The sequence below is a fragment of the Catharus ustulatus genome, chromosome 6 (genome assembly GCF_009819885.2).
Source record: "Catharus ustulatus isolate bCatUst1 chromosome 6, bCatUst1.pri.v2, whole genome shotgun sequence".
Classification (NCBI taxonomy): domain Eukaryota; kingdom Metazoa; phylum Chordata; class Aves; order Passeriformes; family Turdidae; genus Catharus; species Catharus ustulatus.
This window is the reverse complement of record NC_046226.1, coordinates 41,643,601-41,661,320: the sequence shown is the minus strand read 5'-3', so window position 1 is coordinate 41,661,320 and position 17,720 is coordinate 41,643,601. Positions and strand designations below refer to the sequence as shown.

The window sequence follows — 17,720 nt, the reverse complement described above, 5'->3', positions numbered from 1 at the left end:
ATCTCATGTTTTTTTGACTCCTTCCATGCAATGTCATGGTACATTCCATGGGCTGCTCTATGTCCAACCAACTCACTTCTTTCCCATCCCTAGGCTGCCTGCCTCATGAGACCATGCTGCTCCTAATCTTTTCCCAGGTCCTCAGCTGGAAACACAGATCCTGACATTAGTGAATTCCATTATGAAATCACCATGGAATAAGTGGGAGGTCTTGCCCCATGTAAGGGAAGCTAGCAAGGTTTGGCCTTTGGTAATCCTCTCCAGTGCTAGACGGAACTCTCCAACACTGCTCATTTTATTCCTGTGCTTAACGTTCCCTATGGTGACTTTCTTCAAGTTCTGAACACCAGTACTAAAACCCTGAGCATTGTGCTAGGCAATTGAAGCCTCCTCTTCTCATTCTGCATTAAATACTGTAGCTATAGTAACTGTATATGAGTCTAGTTCCCATGTGCTGTACATATGAATCTGTCATTGTCATCTGAAAATGTGGTGATTTTGTGGGACAAGAAATGTTGTCTTCTAGGAATATATGTTCCAAAAAAATGCTGTATTGTGGATTCTTCTGTCTTCTGTAGTGAATGAAGTGTGTTTTTAGGACTCCTCACTTTATCATTCTCTTTCCAGAGGCTTCAACTGCTGCTGTGTTCTACTCTTCAAGGTTAGTTATTCTGCATAGCAGCAAGATGCAATGTAGAAATTTATCCCTGACCACTTGTCTTAATTTGCCATCTCCTAAGAGATTCCCAGAGCGAATCTATTGCTATCATTCACTTGGCTCATTTGCCATTTTGGCAATTTGCTGCAGTTTAAAGTTGAATAGCTTTATTGTTTACCTTAAAAAGTGTTCTTTATTACTTCTGGGGTAAATACCTCAAGTTTAGTCATATTTTAAATGTTTTGCGGCCCTTTAGAGTAAAAATTGTTGTGTAGCAATTAATACAACAGGAATTTTTGCAATAAGCACTTCTTTTCTAAAAGCAAAAAGGTTTAGTGATATAGACAGTTATGTGATCACTGAGTGTGGGGTGAATTCAACCCAAATGAATTGTTTCCACATTTCCTTCAAGTGAGCCTGAGGTACAGGAGAATTTAAGCAAATAGATCATTACAGTAAAATTTTATTTTCAATCATTGTATTAATATTGAAAACCAAAGTGTGTTTAATTTTTTTCTGCCTCTATTACCGCTAAGTCATAAACTAGTTTAAAAAAAAACAACCTGTAGAGCTTAAAATTGTGGACTTGAGAGCACAGTTGAAAGCATAAGCCATTTTGTCCTTGCATTAGCCTAAGCATTGCATTGCAGCGAATAACTATTTGTTTTTAGTGTCCCTTGTCCCTTTACTGCTGTTACAACCGTTGTAATCTCTTGGCCTATGGCTAGAGAGAGGTCAGTTTGATTAAATGAACTTGTTTTATTCCAGATCCATGCAGGGCATTCCACTTGGCTCTTCAACCAGTCTCTCGTTCAGTCTGTCTATTAGTGATCCTAATCCTCGGACTTCAAAGCTTCTGCTGTTTATAGCCTGTTAAAGCCAGGAAGTTTCTGATGGATTAGATCAAGGAATGAGTTTGAAGTTTGTAATGTGCACCACTGTCACTGATAAAGTCTAGTTTATTACCCTACAGTAGTATCTGCACTTTTATGGCTATTCATTTTTAATTGGTTGTAGTAAAGCAGAGGCGCTTAACCTTCTAGAGCATCAAGTGCTCCATTTGTTGGTCCTTTCCACATAAGGGACCTGTGTCAGTGCAGAAGCAAATCTTGGCTTTTGTCATTGCAACCCTTTGTGTCTTCGTTTTGTTTTGCATGTGTAAGTGGGAGGGCTGGGTGAAGAACATCCACATTGCCTTCCTTAGTGAGTATGTGTGCTAAATTGAGAATGGGGTTTAGGTTTCCTGGGATGCAGCTGGCAAAGTGCCACACAAGTGACATGTGGCCTTTCCTTTCTTTCCTCTGTCAACACCAGAAAATTATTGTAACTGAAAACATCATTATTATCAAAACAATATGCTATGCATTTCACATAAAGCCTTTATGTAATGATACTTGTGACTTCGGGGGAAAACCAAATGAAAATTAAATACTCTAAAAATGGTACGAAATTTAAGATCATGGAGTCACAGATGGTCACTGCCATCAGTAGTGCTGAGCATCCCAACTAAGAGGCTGTAGCTGATCTTTACTGCTGTGCAGTGGTAACAGGTGTGGGGAATGTGCAAGGTGTCCGGAAACAAACTCCTTTCAAACCTAGACCTCTCAGGACAGATGCAGCTCTGATGCAACAGAAATGATTTGTTGTGCTGGTTGATAAAAAAGGTGAGCAGGTAAGAGGACAATGAATTAATTAAACACTTGACTGGAAAGTTTTCAACCAAGTCACATGTAAAAATATAATACTACATCTATGGGGGCTAGATATCAGTAGTAATTTTAAGATTGTTTTTTCCTTTGACTTAAGAGTTTGTAAGGATCGTTTTTTTAGCTTAATGTCTGGGAGCTGTCTGTAGAAGTCTGAACTCATGGTTCTGTGTTTTCTTTAGAATCTGTGAAAGGAAACAAGGTGTCTTGTGCATAGACAACAAAGTTTGAAGTTAATACAGTGTTTTTGATGGTAAAAATGTTAAATCTAATATGTGAAATAGCAGAAAGAAAACATGACATACAATGATGATTCTAATCTAGAACCTTAAAACATTATAGAATCAGCTTGTTATCTTAAGCACTCAATGAATTTAGGGATGTGATCTCTGCTGTGTGTCTTTGGCTCAGATTTGCATATTTTCTCTGCCATGCATTGTATGCAAGATACTCATCAATGCAGCGGTAATGTTGGTAGGACCATAACTGTGTGTATAATACTAATAAAAATAGTAAAAGTCTTGAAATATTACAGGAAAAAAATTTTTTCCCTCACTCACTCTGGATCAATTAAACATTTTGGTCCAAGTGCCTGGTGCTGGGAATGTTTGTGTAGAAATCATTATTTTCTCAGTCAGCCAAATATTTTTTTTCCGCTCATTCATTGTGTTTTTCTAAATTGCTCATTCTGAAATTCAAGAAAATAGTCTGTATTAGAAATTTCCATCAACATTTGTTTCAAACAAGTGAAGAAACCACTTTGTCTGCCACATAAATCGTATTACATTGTATAAATTCATTACCGTTACTAAATATGCAGCAAGCTACACATCATGTATTGTAGCTTGATTCCTTTTTAGGTTCAGTTTTGTGAAAATGAAAAGTGTATTTTAAAGAATATATATTTTCTGTTTAGTTGTGGATCCTTTGAGCTAGGTTGCTGATAAACTTCTTATGGAATTACTGAAATAATAATTTGTTATTTCTATTTGATGCTGATAATGGACAGCATTGATATAAACTGTTGGGGCTAAAGAAAGTGAGTATTCTTTGGATTACTGTATCTTAAGAAAGTGTTATCTTTAAAAAAAAATAATAAAGACATCTTCAGGTTTGGATTTTTTTTTTCATACAGTGTCTTTGGTAGTTAGCACTGATAGGAATGGGTTTTTTTAACTTTTCTCTGAGTTTTGAATTAATTTGACTTCTTGATGATGGACTTACTGCCATTTTCCTTGATTAGCTAGAGAACTAATTCATGGTGATTTTAGTTTTCTATAAGGCATATTACAAACATTTTGCTATATTACTTCCTAGGGAAATCTAGATAAGATCTTGATAATCTTATCAAACTGGGCCCTAGTGTCCTAGAAGCAAGTATTCTGTTTTGTTATATACAAAAGGAATTCTGTGCATTTCTGTAGAACAATATAAACACTGTAATGTGGGTGGAAAGCACCTATTTTGAACACTGAACAGACTTTTTCACCCAGCCATAATGTAAGGAATTCTGATAATAAGCAGAATTAACATGCTTGATGTTGTTTCTGATGGTTTTTTGAGACTTCAGACTTCAGCTAAATTCTGCCATTCAGTGTTAGAGGCTGAAAAAGTATTAATTAGGTTTCCTCAGCAATGTTCAGTTAGTTGCATTAATGCAAACTACAGCTAGATTAAGCATCAGATGAGAGCTTGTACAAAAGTTCAGGTATGAAAATTGAGTATGTTGTATGGGATTCTGTGCAACTGCAGGTACAAACAGAGCATATCTAGAGATGTTTTCTGTCAGTTTTTTATCAGTCTTTTTCTACCTTGCACAACTTCTGGAAAGGTTTTTTTCTTTTTATGTTTCCAAATGGACTCCATAGAGGTTTTGGTAAGTCAGAGCATTATATGAATTAATGTTCTGAACTCAGGTTATCACTAGTCATGAGATATTCTTAGCTGTTGTTATTGAGGCTGTAAAGCACAAAATGAATGTTTGTACAAATGTCTTTGTATGAGTCATCAAAATGCTGTGATTTTAGCCAATAAGTGGATTTTTAAAAATTTGTCATATTGATTTTAATACTGACAGGCATTCAGTTCTTGCCATCAAGAGTGTAGGCTGTATTTCCAGCTCCTCATCCTTACCTGCTACTTCTGTTGCAAGTTATTCTTACCTGCTGCTTCCACTGCAAATGCAACAAAACATAAGCATTCAAGTATCACTTGCTATTTTTTGAACCTGATACTACTTAGAAGTGGTGTCCCAAGAATATTGGTTAGCTCTGTACAGCTGCTGTACTGATTCTCATTTTCCCTAGGCTCAGTGTTGAAACTGGGAATAGATGATTAATATGTAGAGCAAGTAATTTCCTTTGTAAATACACTTCTGTCTGCTGACGAGATCAACAATAATGTGTGTGCTGCAAAAGGACTTCTTCAGATGTTATTAACTTTCCAGTTTTTCAGAAGCAAAGATACAGGGAATGGTGCTATTTAACACAGAATATTGTGTCCTGGTTCCAGCCGGGACAGGGTTAATTTTTGCAGTCTGTACCACCTCACTGTTCTGTACTACCTCACTTGTTTTGATGGGAAGGGAGTGTGATCCAAGGAGAAGGACTTCCTTCTGGTCAAGAAAACTTGATGGAAGGAGCTGTCTGGTATTGTGTATCCCTGGGGTTTTTTTCCATGTGAATGTTCTTTTTTCTTGTACCCTGTTGTTAATACTATTGCCACTGTAACCACAGTGTTACTGCTCATTTTATCTCATTGCTGTTTCCAGTAAGTTGTTTTTACCTCAATTTGTGATGTTTGCCATTTGTACCCCCAATTCTCTTCCTCTCCATCCTTCTGCAGCAGGAAGGGGGAAGGGAAAGAGCAAGAGAGGCGTGTGGTTTGGAGAGTCTTGGTGGGGGCACTGAACGGGGGAGTACCATTCCCAAACCATGACACTGTGCCATTTCTTTTTGAAAAGAAATAATACATTCCATGGAAATATTGTGCTCTATTATTTTTAATGATCCCCTTTCATGTATGATATAAAAGTTCATTCAGTACTGAGAAACAGGGCTGGATTTCAGACTAAGAAATCATTTTGATATATAAACAGTATGCAACCTTATGTTAGTTACATTTTCATTACAAACATCTGATCACAAACCTAAGGAAGTATGGAAAGTGAGAGATGTTTTGTTTTGAGAGGGTATTCCTTTAGGTTCTAATGAAGTTGCCTCTTTCTCATGACTGTCCTCCCTTCTCTTATTTACATGTCTCATGTGATTCACTGGCAGCTGTAGCTGAGAAATAGATAATTAGAGGATGGGACTTTTGCTGCTTGTTTATATGTGAGTGCTTTAACTGGGAATATAACTATGGCACCTTTTTATCCCGCAGTTTAAATCATCTTGAAATCATGCTTGAAAATTTTACTGTGAGATGTGGACTTGCAGGACTTAACGGTGGAATTGTGGGCTAGAAACACAGTGTGTATGTGGTTGTTAGGGTCTGTAATCCCATTAGAAGAGGGAGCTGCATTGGGAAACTACTGATTTTGTATTTGGAGGACCACACATTGTTTTCTGTGGGCTTCTCCAGCAATCAGTGCATCAGTAGTCCAGTCCTAAATAGCACATAATGCCAGTCGTGACCTGAGTCATTACCAGACAGCAAGTGTAAGTGTTATTCACTCTTCTCTCATGATTATTTCAATATGATGCCTAATAGGAGGTGCCTGTCATTCTCTTCAGATTCCTTATGTATATAGACTTGAATTCATTCCAGAGAGCTTTATTTCCATAATTTGTTTCTATTTTCTGCTGCATCACAGAGTCTTCACTGATTTTTTAAAAAGTAAGAGTAGTCCTCAGTCCAAACATGCATTTTTACTTTTGTATGCCTGTAGGATCTTGTGCCATGATGTAAGACTCTTAAGCTTCTTTTGTGTTTGTCATACTTTGTTAAAGGTCTGTCTTAAGAACAAAGCCTGTACTTTTACCTTGGTTATAACAAAGTCTAGTAAACTGAGAATTTCTTCCATATAGGTTTTGCTAGTGCTGAGGTTTCTCAGAACTTTCCAAGAAGTATCTGAAAATTCAAAGTCTGATATTACAGAAACGGCACACCCTGTTTCTGATTGCTCTTTTAATACAAATACTTTCCTTTTGTGATCCTTTAAAATAAATAGAGACAATTTTAACCTTCCTGATGGATTCCAAAACTTTGACTTCTGAAGTGACTGTTGTCTTTTATATATTTCTTTTGGAGTTCCTGTGGCAGAGCTAATTTGTAATATTTAGATCTCTCACTGGAGCCTGCTATCCTTTATGATAGTCAATTTTGCCCAGGTTGCCAGTTGTTACCCAGGTGTCATTGTGTCATAACATCTCCCATGTGCTTCCATCTCTGTAGGGGCAGCAACCTCCAGTATCAAGTCAGCTTCTAAGCCACAAATAGCCTTGACATTTTGCATGCTGCAGAGTAACTGGTACCCTTATGTCTTATTCAGAGTTTCTCCGAAATGCTTATATTTTCTTTTCATTAATCGAAGGCTAAATTCAGAAACTTTATATTATGTTTCTCAAAGCACAGATATTTGACAGTAACGTACCCGTTGTTGAGAACTGGTCCTTTTGAGAGGCTTTCCAAGACCTTAGTAAATCATGTGGATTTAAGAGGATTTGCTGACATCTGAGATGCGTGCTGATTATAATTAGATTACATCTTCATTTTTCATACACTTTTCATTACTTTTTCTTCTATAACCATTTTTTATGCAAGTGGCATGTCTGTTAGGAAGATATCAAATAATTGATATTTCAGAAGAGCTGGAAGTTTAATGCTTAAATGCATGCTTGTTTTTCTGAAGTATTATTTTTTGATCCTAGTGACTTTTCAGTTTCAATCTATGTTTGAATATATTCCTGCACTTTGGTGCAGTTTGGTTGTCATTTTTTCAACATGTAGTAGACACTAAAAGAAGAAAAGGCTGAATCAAAGAATGCTGAACATGTATCAAATGTAAACTTTGAGGTTGCATATAAATACAAATTTAGAAATGCATGCATATCTATGGCAATTCTGATTGCAACTGAAACACTTGTATTTTTGGGATCTATCAGGCTGTTTAAAATTATTTTATACCAATCCTGGGGTTACATTTGGATCATTATAGGCAATTATCCAAAGGTCTTTAAGAAGCTTGCAAACCTTACACAGTCTGTAGTCTTTGAGGCAATGGCATCTGTCTTTGTGAAGTACCTGTAACTGTTACCATTTATAAAATGGCACTTGCACATTGTATGGTAAACCAGTAAGAAGCAGTGGGTGAAATCAAGAGTACTAATTTGCAATAAACAGTTCCAGTCATTCAATGTTACTGCCTTCTGGGGTTACAATGACTAGTAAGCTGAAAATTTTAGAATTTCAGTGGTCTCCTACTGGAATTATCATTTCAGATTATGATTAATTCAGGGCTTTTAAAGACCTTACAGTGCTGAGAATAAAATGAACTCATAAGGCTGTAATTGGAATCAATACTCCATTTTTGTGGTGGCCCCAAGGAGTTTGCTGTATCTCCCCAGCTGGTGGCTGACCATGGCTTCCACTGGGTCCGTCAGTAATGGGATGGAATCCTTCCAGCTGACCACTGGTTATTATCACAGACCACTCAAGTGTGCCAGGGCTGATGCCTTATGCCTTCTACTAGAAGGACAAGAGTGAGTAAAACAGGACGAGATCATGCATATGTGTCAGATAAAGGCCGTGGTCCACAAGACCACACAGATAAAAGTAGATTTTACAGACACATTTTCGACCTTACAGGAAAAACCTTGGGGTAGGAAACTGAATACAAATTTTGCCAGTAAATATCACAACTCCATGTTTCTTTCTTTCTTTTTTTTCTTTTTTTTTTTGCCACCCATGCATGCCAATCCTCTTTTCTAAAATACAGCTCCAAGAAAAACTGACTTTTGAAGTCTTGCTGTGGTTTGGAAATATTGCTTTGTTTTCCTGAGTGAAGTAGTGTTTGGACTCTGGTGTCTTTTAGCAGTGTGCAGATTTGTGGGTTTTTTGAGTGCTGTGTGAGCTGTTAAATCCAAGAGGCCCAGTGGCAATGAGGATGTGGACACTTCTTCTTAGAGCAAATTTTACTTGTGCATGTGGGAATAAAGCAGCTTTTCTTCTCTGTTACTGTCTTCCTAGTGCAACAGACTGATGGTGGAAAGAGTGCAAAACTGTCGTGGAGGCAGACCTGATTCAAGGTTATAATGGAAGTGGAAGTGTGTGCACATAATTGTATCCCATTATTTTTGGTGTCATCTGTCAGCCAGCATTCATCACATCCTTCTGCTGAGAACAATTCCAGAATATGATCATATGTTGTTGTTTAAAAACTTAAACCATTTTCTCAGGTTAGGACTTCTCTTATTTTTGTTGTTAGAGTGGCTTTTTTCATTGACACCTATTTCAGCTTCCACTTTTCATTCTCAAAACACAGAAACAAGGATCTTATTTCCTTATGCTCTTTTCTGAATTTCTATATTTGCTCCCCATGTCCTAGTAGTTTTATTCAAACTTCCTACTATTATGCTGGTGCCAATCATCTTACTGTTCATAGAATTTTGAGGCAGAAGGTGCAGTAAGACCATCTGGATTGACCTGTGAATGAGTCACCACATTGCCTTTCTTTTCAGTCCAGTGACTTCTAACTTGACTATATCTTCTGTAATAATACCCAGTCTTGTTGAATGACAAGATGTACAGAACCAACTGCTGTCCTTTTTAACTTTTGCCAGAGGTTAACCACTGTTGCTATTAAAAATGTCTGCCTTATTTATACTTTGAATTTGCCTGGCTTTAGATTCCTGTCATTGTTTTTTGTTATGTCGTTCTCCAGTTTGTTGAAGATACATGTAATTTTTCTTCTTGTGTAGGTGCTTGTACGTGTTGATCAAATCTACTTTTTGTTCCTTCTTTTAGTAAACTAAACAGATTGATCTCCATGTTCTACCAAAAGGCATTTTCTCCTGACCTCAAATAACTCATACGATTCTTTTTGCACCATTTTTGGTGTTTTAACATGGTTTGTAATATAAAAACACCAGAATGAAACAGTATTTTAGCATCTGTCTGTCTGTGTCTGCTTAGAGGTAAAATTCCTTAGCCTTCTGCCCCCACTCACTACATACCCATCTATATATACAAAAAGTAGATTAGTCCATTCTGCCACAGCAACATGCTGAGAACTAATGTCTGAGAACTCTGTCCCTTTTATCTTTTTCAGAAGCTGCTTTTAGGGAAAAAGTTACCTTGGTCCTGTGTGTCAAATGTGTCAGTGTGTTTTTTGTTCAAATGTGCCTAGTTTACTAAGCAGTCCAGTCATATAGACTTAAGTAAACTCTGTATGACTTTATTGTGCTCACTGTTTTTCATATCTCCAGGCTTTGTGTCACTTGCAAATTGTACTGGAAATTAATATGTATTTCAGACATGAAAATTCCAGTGGCTTCAGGCCCAGTATCTGTTCCTCTAGACTTCACTTACCACAGAATCAGAGAATGGCTGAGTTTGGAAGGGACTTCTGGAGATCGGCTGTCCAGCTCTCCTCTCAAGCAGGACCATCTCAAGCAGGTTGCACAGAATCACCTCCATATGGCTTTCAATGTCTTCAAGAGTAGAGATTTCATGACCTCATTGGGCAACCTGTGTTAGTGCTCAGTCACACTCACTCTGAAAAAGTCTCTCCTGATGTTCAGAGGGAACCTCCAGTATTTCAGTTTGTGCCATTGCCTCTGGTCCTTTCACTGGCCACCAGTGAAAGGAGCCTAGTTCTATCTTTTTTGTACCTTCCTTTCAGGTATTTGTACATATTGGTGAGACCTTCCTTGAGCCTTCTCTTTTCTAGGCTAAATAGCCGCAGCTCTCTCAGTCTTTCCTTGTAGGGGAGATGCTCCAGTGCCATAATTACCTTCATAGTTCTTTGCTGAACTCTCTCCAGTTTGCCCATGTCTCTCTTGCTTTTATTTAAAATACTTTTTCATTAATAGTTGCTTTTGGGATGCATGATACTGTAATAATGACTGCTATTAACCTTTGTGCTAGAAACTGTACATGTTTATATGTGTTTAGAATGAATGTTTGCTATTCAGCCCTTACTTCCATTTTCTTTAGCTTGGTGCTCTATACTTACACCTACAGTTATTCTCTTGTAGGAATAGGATAGTGTTTAAAATTTTTTAATATATGCAGAATCCGTTAACGTGACAAAGTGCTACATGTTAAACATATAGAAAAAAGGGAAATGAATCCTATTGTAAAGTGAATTGGATCCAGTTTTATATACAGGTGGTTTTGTTGCTGTTTAAATCCTCATTTAACTTGTGAATCTTAATGTTTGTGTTCTCCAGTCCTCTTTTCATCTTGGAAGAATGCTGTAGGGCACAAATTAGAATCCATTTGTATTTATCTAGTTTTAAATTTTCACTGTGACTTAGGACTTTGAAGATGAAAGAAATTGCTGAGATGCTGAATCTACTCCTTAGCAATAGTCCTTTGTGCTAAACATTTAATTGATATAATAAAATTTATTTTTCTCAGCCCTGGATAGAATTAGCATTCTCAGTCAAATTCTTTATGACCCCTAGACTTGCAGCCAGTGATTGTACACTGCTGCTTCAAGTTATTTTATTTGCAATTGAGTGAAGTATCTTTTCATGCTGTATGTCCTAAGCAATACATATTGGCTCTGTGAATGTTCCAAGCTACCGTTTTGGGCAAGGTATCCTCTGTGTAACTGCCTGTGAAGTTCTTTGTTGAGAGACACAGAGGGAAATGTAGCTGAACTTCTGTCTCTTGCCTTCATATGCTCTCATGTTTGCCAAACTGAAACTGCTGTAAATTCACCATGAAGAAGTGTTTGTTTAGATGCGAAGAAGAAAAGACTAAAGAGCAGCTAAGATGGATATGCAGACTCAGAAGTAAAGTATAACACTGAATTCTATTTCTTTTAATTTTTCTCTCTAGATTCCCTCTGGCCAAAGATTCGTGTTCCCCTGAAAGTTGTTAGGACTGCAGAAAACAAACTTAGCAACCGCTTCTTCCCTTATGATGAGATTGAAACAGAAGCAGTCTTGGCTATTGATGATGATATCATTATGCTAACCTCAGATGAGCTCCAGTTTGGGTATGAGGTAAGAGAATTGTTTTTTCCCTGTCTCTTAGACTGTCCGCTTCAACATTGTATATAAAGTGTATATGAACTGGCGGAAGCACTGCACAGTCTGTTGATTCAGATTGTTGCATCTCTCTTTACCATAACAGTTCAATGCTGACCAAAATAGTTTTATAGATAGTCATTATTTTGTTGAAAAACCTGCCAGCTAAGAGGTTTTCAGTAATTGGCACAGGAGTCCCAAGGGACTCCAGAAAATGTTGTATTGGAATTAGTATAGTGAAAACAGCCTGAAGACTGAACTGCATTCTTCCTAACAGCTTCAGATAAATCAGAAATGCTAGCCAAGTGAACATGTCTTGATGGACAAGACAAGTTTCAGAGATTAAGTGTTGGGAACAGAGGAGGCCTCTTGAGGACATGCCGAAGTAAGGTGGAGTGCAGTGAAAAGAAGAGCTGAAGAATTTCAAGGAGGGGACACATGGATCATGTGCTTGAAATGGCAAAGCTTCAACAGCTGCTGTTGTGATGAGGGTATGGACAGAAAGAAAGCTTGTCCAAATCAGTTACCCATGGTGGTACAAAGAGGTGACAGTCTTCATAGGTACTTGAATTGTTTGTTAGAAGTACACTTGAAGCAACACTGTTGCAACGTTTCCTTCTAAAACTATGTTTTGAATTAGGTCATTTTTGTCTTCCATTTGTATTTGAGTTTATGACACAGTCCATAATCTAACATTACTGTTATATGTGTGTATTTAAAACAAAGATCCTGTATATGTAAACAAATCAGAAACATTAAAAAATGTAATACCATCCTTTAAGAAAGCTTTGAATTATTTAGTCACACATGCATTGTCAACAGCAAAACAACACTGGGTTTCCTATGTGAGAGCTGGTACATGAAACTTACCTAAGTTGAGTGAAATTATGAAAACTGCTTCTCTAAGGTAGAGAAAGCTAGTGAAATGTGATAGTTGCTCAATTTTTAGCAATCTTAAGTGCAGTTAATACAAGATGATATTTTTTAAAAATATGTTGGAAATATTTCTTTAATATATGTACATGTGTGGTAAAATATTGCTCTTTCTCCCTCTTGAGTAAAAGAGACTGTTAGCCAGTAACAAGCTTTTGGACTCCAGAAATGTCTTGTGATGATGTAGGTATGCTGAAGTAATAACAAAGATGTTAAGTAGTGGAGACAGAGGTTTCATTTATCATATGTCTCCAGAAAGGAAATACTTCTCTTGCCAGGTTAAGAGTAGCAGGTTAATTCATGAGGTGTGAAAGATGGAAGGAAGAGAAGACAACTGAAGGAGGGGGATTTTGGCTACACAGACCTTCTCTATACTTTGTTGTCTACACTGAATGTTTTAAGCATGGGGTACTGCAACAACAGAGCAATCAAGTGCTGGCAGCTCTGCAAGCTGACTTACTTTTGCCTGTGTTGGTGCTTCCAGCTACCAATTTTGAGGGTGATCTGATGAGATGAAAGATAGCAGATCCATAACATGCACACTGCATAAATCCTTGCTCCAGCTGCAGTTTGATTTTCATTTTCATAAGGCTATCTCAAATGAAGTGGCTAAGAGTAAAGAGTGACTTACCAAAGTCACATAAGTGACTGTGTAAGTAGTTCTGCTATTAGAAGAGCAGCCTTGAAGGGCTTTGAAGATCCAAACTGCAGCTGAGCTCCAGCTGTGTCAGCCAGAAGTCTTGCGAAGCAGAACCTTGTTTTTTGTGTGTCTGAACTGTTAATTTTAACACCCTCAATGGACAATATCTGTGACATCACATATAGTGAGTCCAGTCACTCACACAGAAAGGAGTTATCCTCATGGAAAACAAAAGTAAGGCAAAGAAAATTTGATGTGAATTCCCCTTTAGTCAGTGCAATTAGGGGATAATTCGGACTTGTGACTGTTCATCTCCTAGGATTAAGTCCAACAGGTCCAGCAGTTTGGCTGTGCTGGCTCATTTATTGGCCTTATGGCCATGTCCCTTGGTTGCAGGGACTATCTGAGTAACAGTCCTTGTATTCTGTGTGTGAATGTAACTGTTTGGACATGAGGTTGTTTAGTTTGGCAGACTGGAAACTATTTCTTCTGCAGTTTTTTGCATTTTGTTATAAATCCTATTCCTTTTTGATTCTGGGAAGTCAGTTTACTATGCAGTAACATTGATGGAAAATTAAAGTTCCATATTGAGAAGATAGTTGAGACAAACCTATGAGTAATTTGAATCCCTCTGTTTTGGGTTTGGCTTCACCACCCCTACCCCCCCAGTAAATTAAATGAAAAGAAATGTGTTTGAATACAGAAACAGAGCAATTTATTCTAGAAGTACACCATTTTCCCCGTATAGGGGGTGGGTGATGTAACTCCTACTCTCTGGCACAGAAATCAGGGGCTGAAGATTGATCTTTCCTGTCCTTGAGTGTCTGTGACTTGCTTGACAGGCCTGAGCTGGCTCCCAGATGTTTAAATTGTCCTCAGCCTGTGATAATTTATTTATCTGTTTATGTGTGTTACCAGAAAAGTATCTCTCAAACTCTTGACTCATTTGCAGGGGAATCCAGAGGGAACAGTAGCAGCATATAAGGTTACTAGAAAGTTTTCTTTTAAAAGTAGGCCTGCTTCTGCTTTGGTCATGTGAAGGGCTGGAAACGTGACATTCAGTAATTTTCTTTTCTCTCCTGACATCCTTGAGCCTTTGCATTTAAACGTGTGGCAAAACCCCCTCTGTCACACACTTGTCTGAATGTATAGAGCAAGCCTAAAAAAAAAACCCGGAAAACTTTGATCTCAGTACACTTTCAGCCATAAAAATTATAGTAACACTCAAAGTGTCAGACATTTTTTACTTGTTAAAAGTGAACTATTATGGTACAGTGATTTATGACCTTGCATAAATCTATTGGAGCAAGCAGAAAAATAGTCCCTGTGTGCTGCTGTGTTAAGGTAGCAGAAGAATACTCATGACATTCTGACTTTGAAAAAAGTAGTTCTGTTAAGTTTCATGACTTGGGACCCTGGAAAAAAACTGTTATGTCTAGATAATTTTTTCTTACTGAACTTTTTTTGTTCACAGAGAGAGTACCAGAAAGACCAAAGAAATGGAACAAGTATTTAGATTACCATAATCTTAAAAAATTAAAGCAGAACCATTGGCCACCTCTGAAGTGTTTGGTATGAAATCAAACATTGTAGCATTCCCACCTCTGTGTCTCAGCTGGCCTCGAGGCAGATGTCTTAGCATGAAGTAGTTTCTTATCACATACTTATGCAGCACTTTGTCCTTACAGAACAAAATATTTCTATTAGAGCAATAATAGAAATAGTCTAAATGGGGATTATTGTTCTGAGCCTATGTTTTTTTGTTCATAAAATGTACAGTTTAGTGCATTGCTAAGTTTGCATTTTTTCTGTTGAAAACTTTTGGCCTTCTCTTGATAGATGATCTTGTTTTGTCTCAGAATTGTTTTTCAGTGCTTCATGTCTCAGGCATTCTTTTAAAAAACCTACTCTCTGTTGAATTGCATATTTTCTAGGCTGAAATTTTCATGAAGTTTGAATGCCTTCTTCAGAGGAATTCTTCCTTGCTCATTTTGACTTTAAAAGCTTAGTTTTCAGCATTCCTTTGTAGGACAAGTACTATAACTCTGATTAACAAAAGCAATGTTCACTGCTGGCCACATTCAAAGCTCTTCTTCAAATTGGTGATATTTTACAAAATGTGTGTGTGCAAAGCATCAAGTGCCTTTTAATGGACTCTATGTTTACATTTTGCTTTATTGTTTTAGTAATAGCACAGGCCATTCTTTTGAGGACTGGGAAAGAATTAAGAGTGGATGGGTCTCTGGAAGGCGGAAGGAGTACTGATGGGTTGAGTTTGTTTTCATTTGTAGAGAGCAGTCAGTGTTTCATTCTTAAAATGTTGTCATGGTAGCTTTAGAAATGCTGAGTATTTTTCTGTTCATTAAATGGCTGAAATTGCATGTGGTTAAATATAGTCTACTGAATTTAATGCATAAATGTTTGAGAATGCTTTGCAGAAGGATATTCCCTGTCCTTCTGGCTGCACGGAGAGTTTACTGTTCTGATGGCACAGCAATTGCACAAAATAGTTGAGGCTGTGAGGCAGAAAGAGTGATGAGGCTGGAGGGTGTTTTAGCTATGCTGTTTAGGTCACTTGGGAACTCCATTTGGAAACAAAATTACAATAATTTCCTTTTGATTTTTCTGACAAGACTTTTAGTAAAACTACTAAGTCAGAACTTCTATTTGACATTTCATCTGGGAGATGCTTCATCCAAAAATATTTTTCTTCAGGGTTGACTAGAGTCTCTGGAACGACTTGTCTGCAAAGTTGCATACCTCCTCTTCACTTGGCAACAGGTTTTTCCTTGGATGTGTCCCTTACCAGTATTAAATCAGGCCATCTTTCTTAGTCTGAGGAAGCTAATAAGATCACTGGCTAAAATGAAATATATTCATAACAGACTAATAAATTATATGCAACCATCAAACAAGAAAATGGACACTAGTACAAAATAGAGGATAGTATTAGAATCATTACCACTATTTTTGTTCTGAAAGCTTCCTTGTAAGTAGTAGCTGTATATATTAATTTTGGCACAAAGCATTGGGAGCCTTTCCAGAATTGCCATTGAATGAGCTAGTGGTGAACATTATGAAAAACCCAAGCTTTTCCACTGACTTCGAAAGCATTACTTTTAAAGACAATCTTTGTTCAAAACACCAAAGTTATTTTTTAGATGCATCAAACTGACAATTTTCAGAGGCCAGCAAATTTTTTTGCAGGGTAGAATTGATATTTAGAGTGACACAAGGACATCTGTATGAGCAACGTGCATTATAGTTGGCTTTTATTTTATTTTTATTTTTATTTGGACTCTTGAAGATGACATCAAGGGCGAAAACTAAAAGGGATTTGAATCCAGGGTTCTGTGTTGAGAAGGCACTGCAGTCCCGTGGGAAGCAGTAGCTGACTTTAATCTTCCTTTCAGCTGCTGTTAATATGCATGCCATTTCCTCTACAAGAATTCTTAGCCCAGTACGGTGCAGATCTGTAGTGTTCTGTCAAATCCTTTGTTGAGCCTCAGTAGCTTATGTGGTGGTGCCTTCCAACAGCTGGGAGATAGACATTTTAATATTCAGGTTTTAAACTAAATCATTAGGTTTTTTTGAGTTCTGGAGAGTGAGGAATAAATTTTGAGTATGGTACATTTAGTTTTGTGTTCTTTATTAAGGTTTTCTACATCATGTCAAAATAGATATCTCAAACCTTCAGTGGCTTGCCTGCCAGAAGTCTGTATTGTTTTAATTAGCTTATGGCACCAACTTGTAAGTGTCCTATGAATTCTCTTCCTTCAGTTCCAAGTTATTTCTGCTTTCAAGAACCCTCTGTGTTGGAGCATTGTCATATCTAAATACTATCCCAGTACTTGTGCCCTAGAACTGTCTAGAAAGATTGATTTCTGGATAAAATAGAAGGCGAGGAGTCAGAAGATCTGGTTCCCATTCTTGTTTCCTGTATGATTTTTGGCAGGTTTCCTCATCTGGACGTTTGAAATAATAACTGCTCTCATCATGGGATTCTGAAACTGTATTAACTGACAGCAATAAAATGTGTTGAGATGTATAGATGAAAAGGTATATAGTAATGCAAAATCACAGAAATGTAGATGCAGAAGCAGTAATTTAAAACTGATTGTTTTATCGTATTTACTTTGACAAAATACTTGCATAGAGTCTTTGTAGTCCAGGCCTCCCAACTGAAATGCACTGACACATAAAAAGTGCCCAAAGTGAACTGCTGATGGAGTGACATTTGCAGGATGGTGGAATTCCAGATAACACTTCACTGTACATTCAGCTGTAGGGTTCCCTTGTCTTTTGTACAGACAAAAAAGATTGTGAAGAAATCCTTGAGGATTTTTGAGGTTCTTTGTTGTTGTTGATCTAGCATACAAAAATTTCATTATGTATGCATCTGTTTGTTTATACATTACCAGCCTAAAGCAGAAACTTTTGTAACCTAACTGTATGCTAGAGAGTCAAGGCTCATTCTTCCAACTGGCAGTTATCTGGATTAATAGACAAATTTCAAATAATTGGTCTGCAAATAAAGCAGACAAACTATCTAGTAAACAAATAGCATTCGGACTCCTCTACAA

At 37.3% G+C, this 17,720-nt stretch overlaps 1 protein-coding gene across 2 annotated transcripts in view; it reads left to right on the top strand.

Annotated features, from left to right (window-relative positions):
• EXT2 (exostosin glycosyltransferase 2) overlaps window positions 1–17,720 on the top strand; it is a 74,293-nt gene that overhangs the window by 45,027 nt on the left and 11,546 nt on the right. For both annotated transcript variants that reach the window (XM_033062612.2, XM_033062613.2), the window contains one exon: window positions 11,374–11,540. In XM_033062612.2, the coding sequence (XP_032918503.1) occupies window positions 11,374–11,540 (167 nt within the window). The remainder of the gene's footprint in view (window positions 1–11,373; window positions 11,541–17,720) is intronic.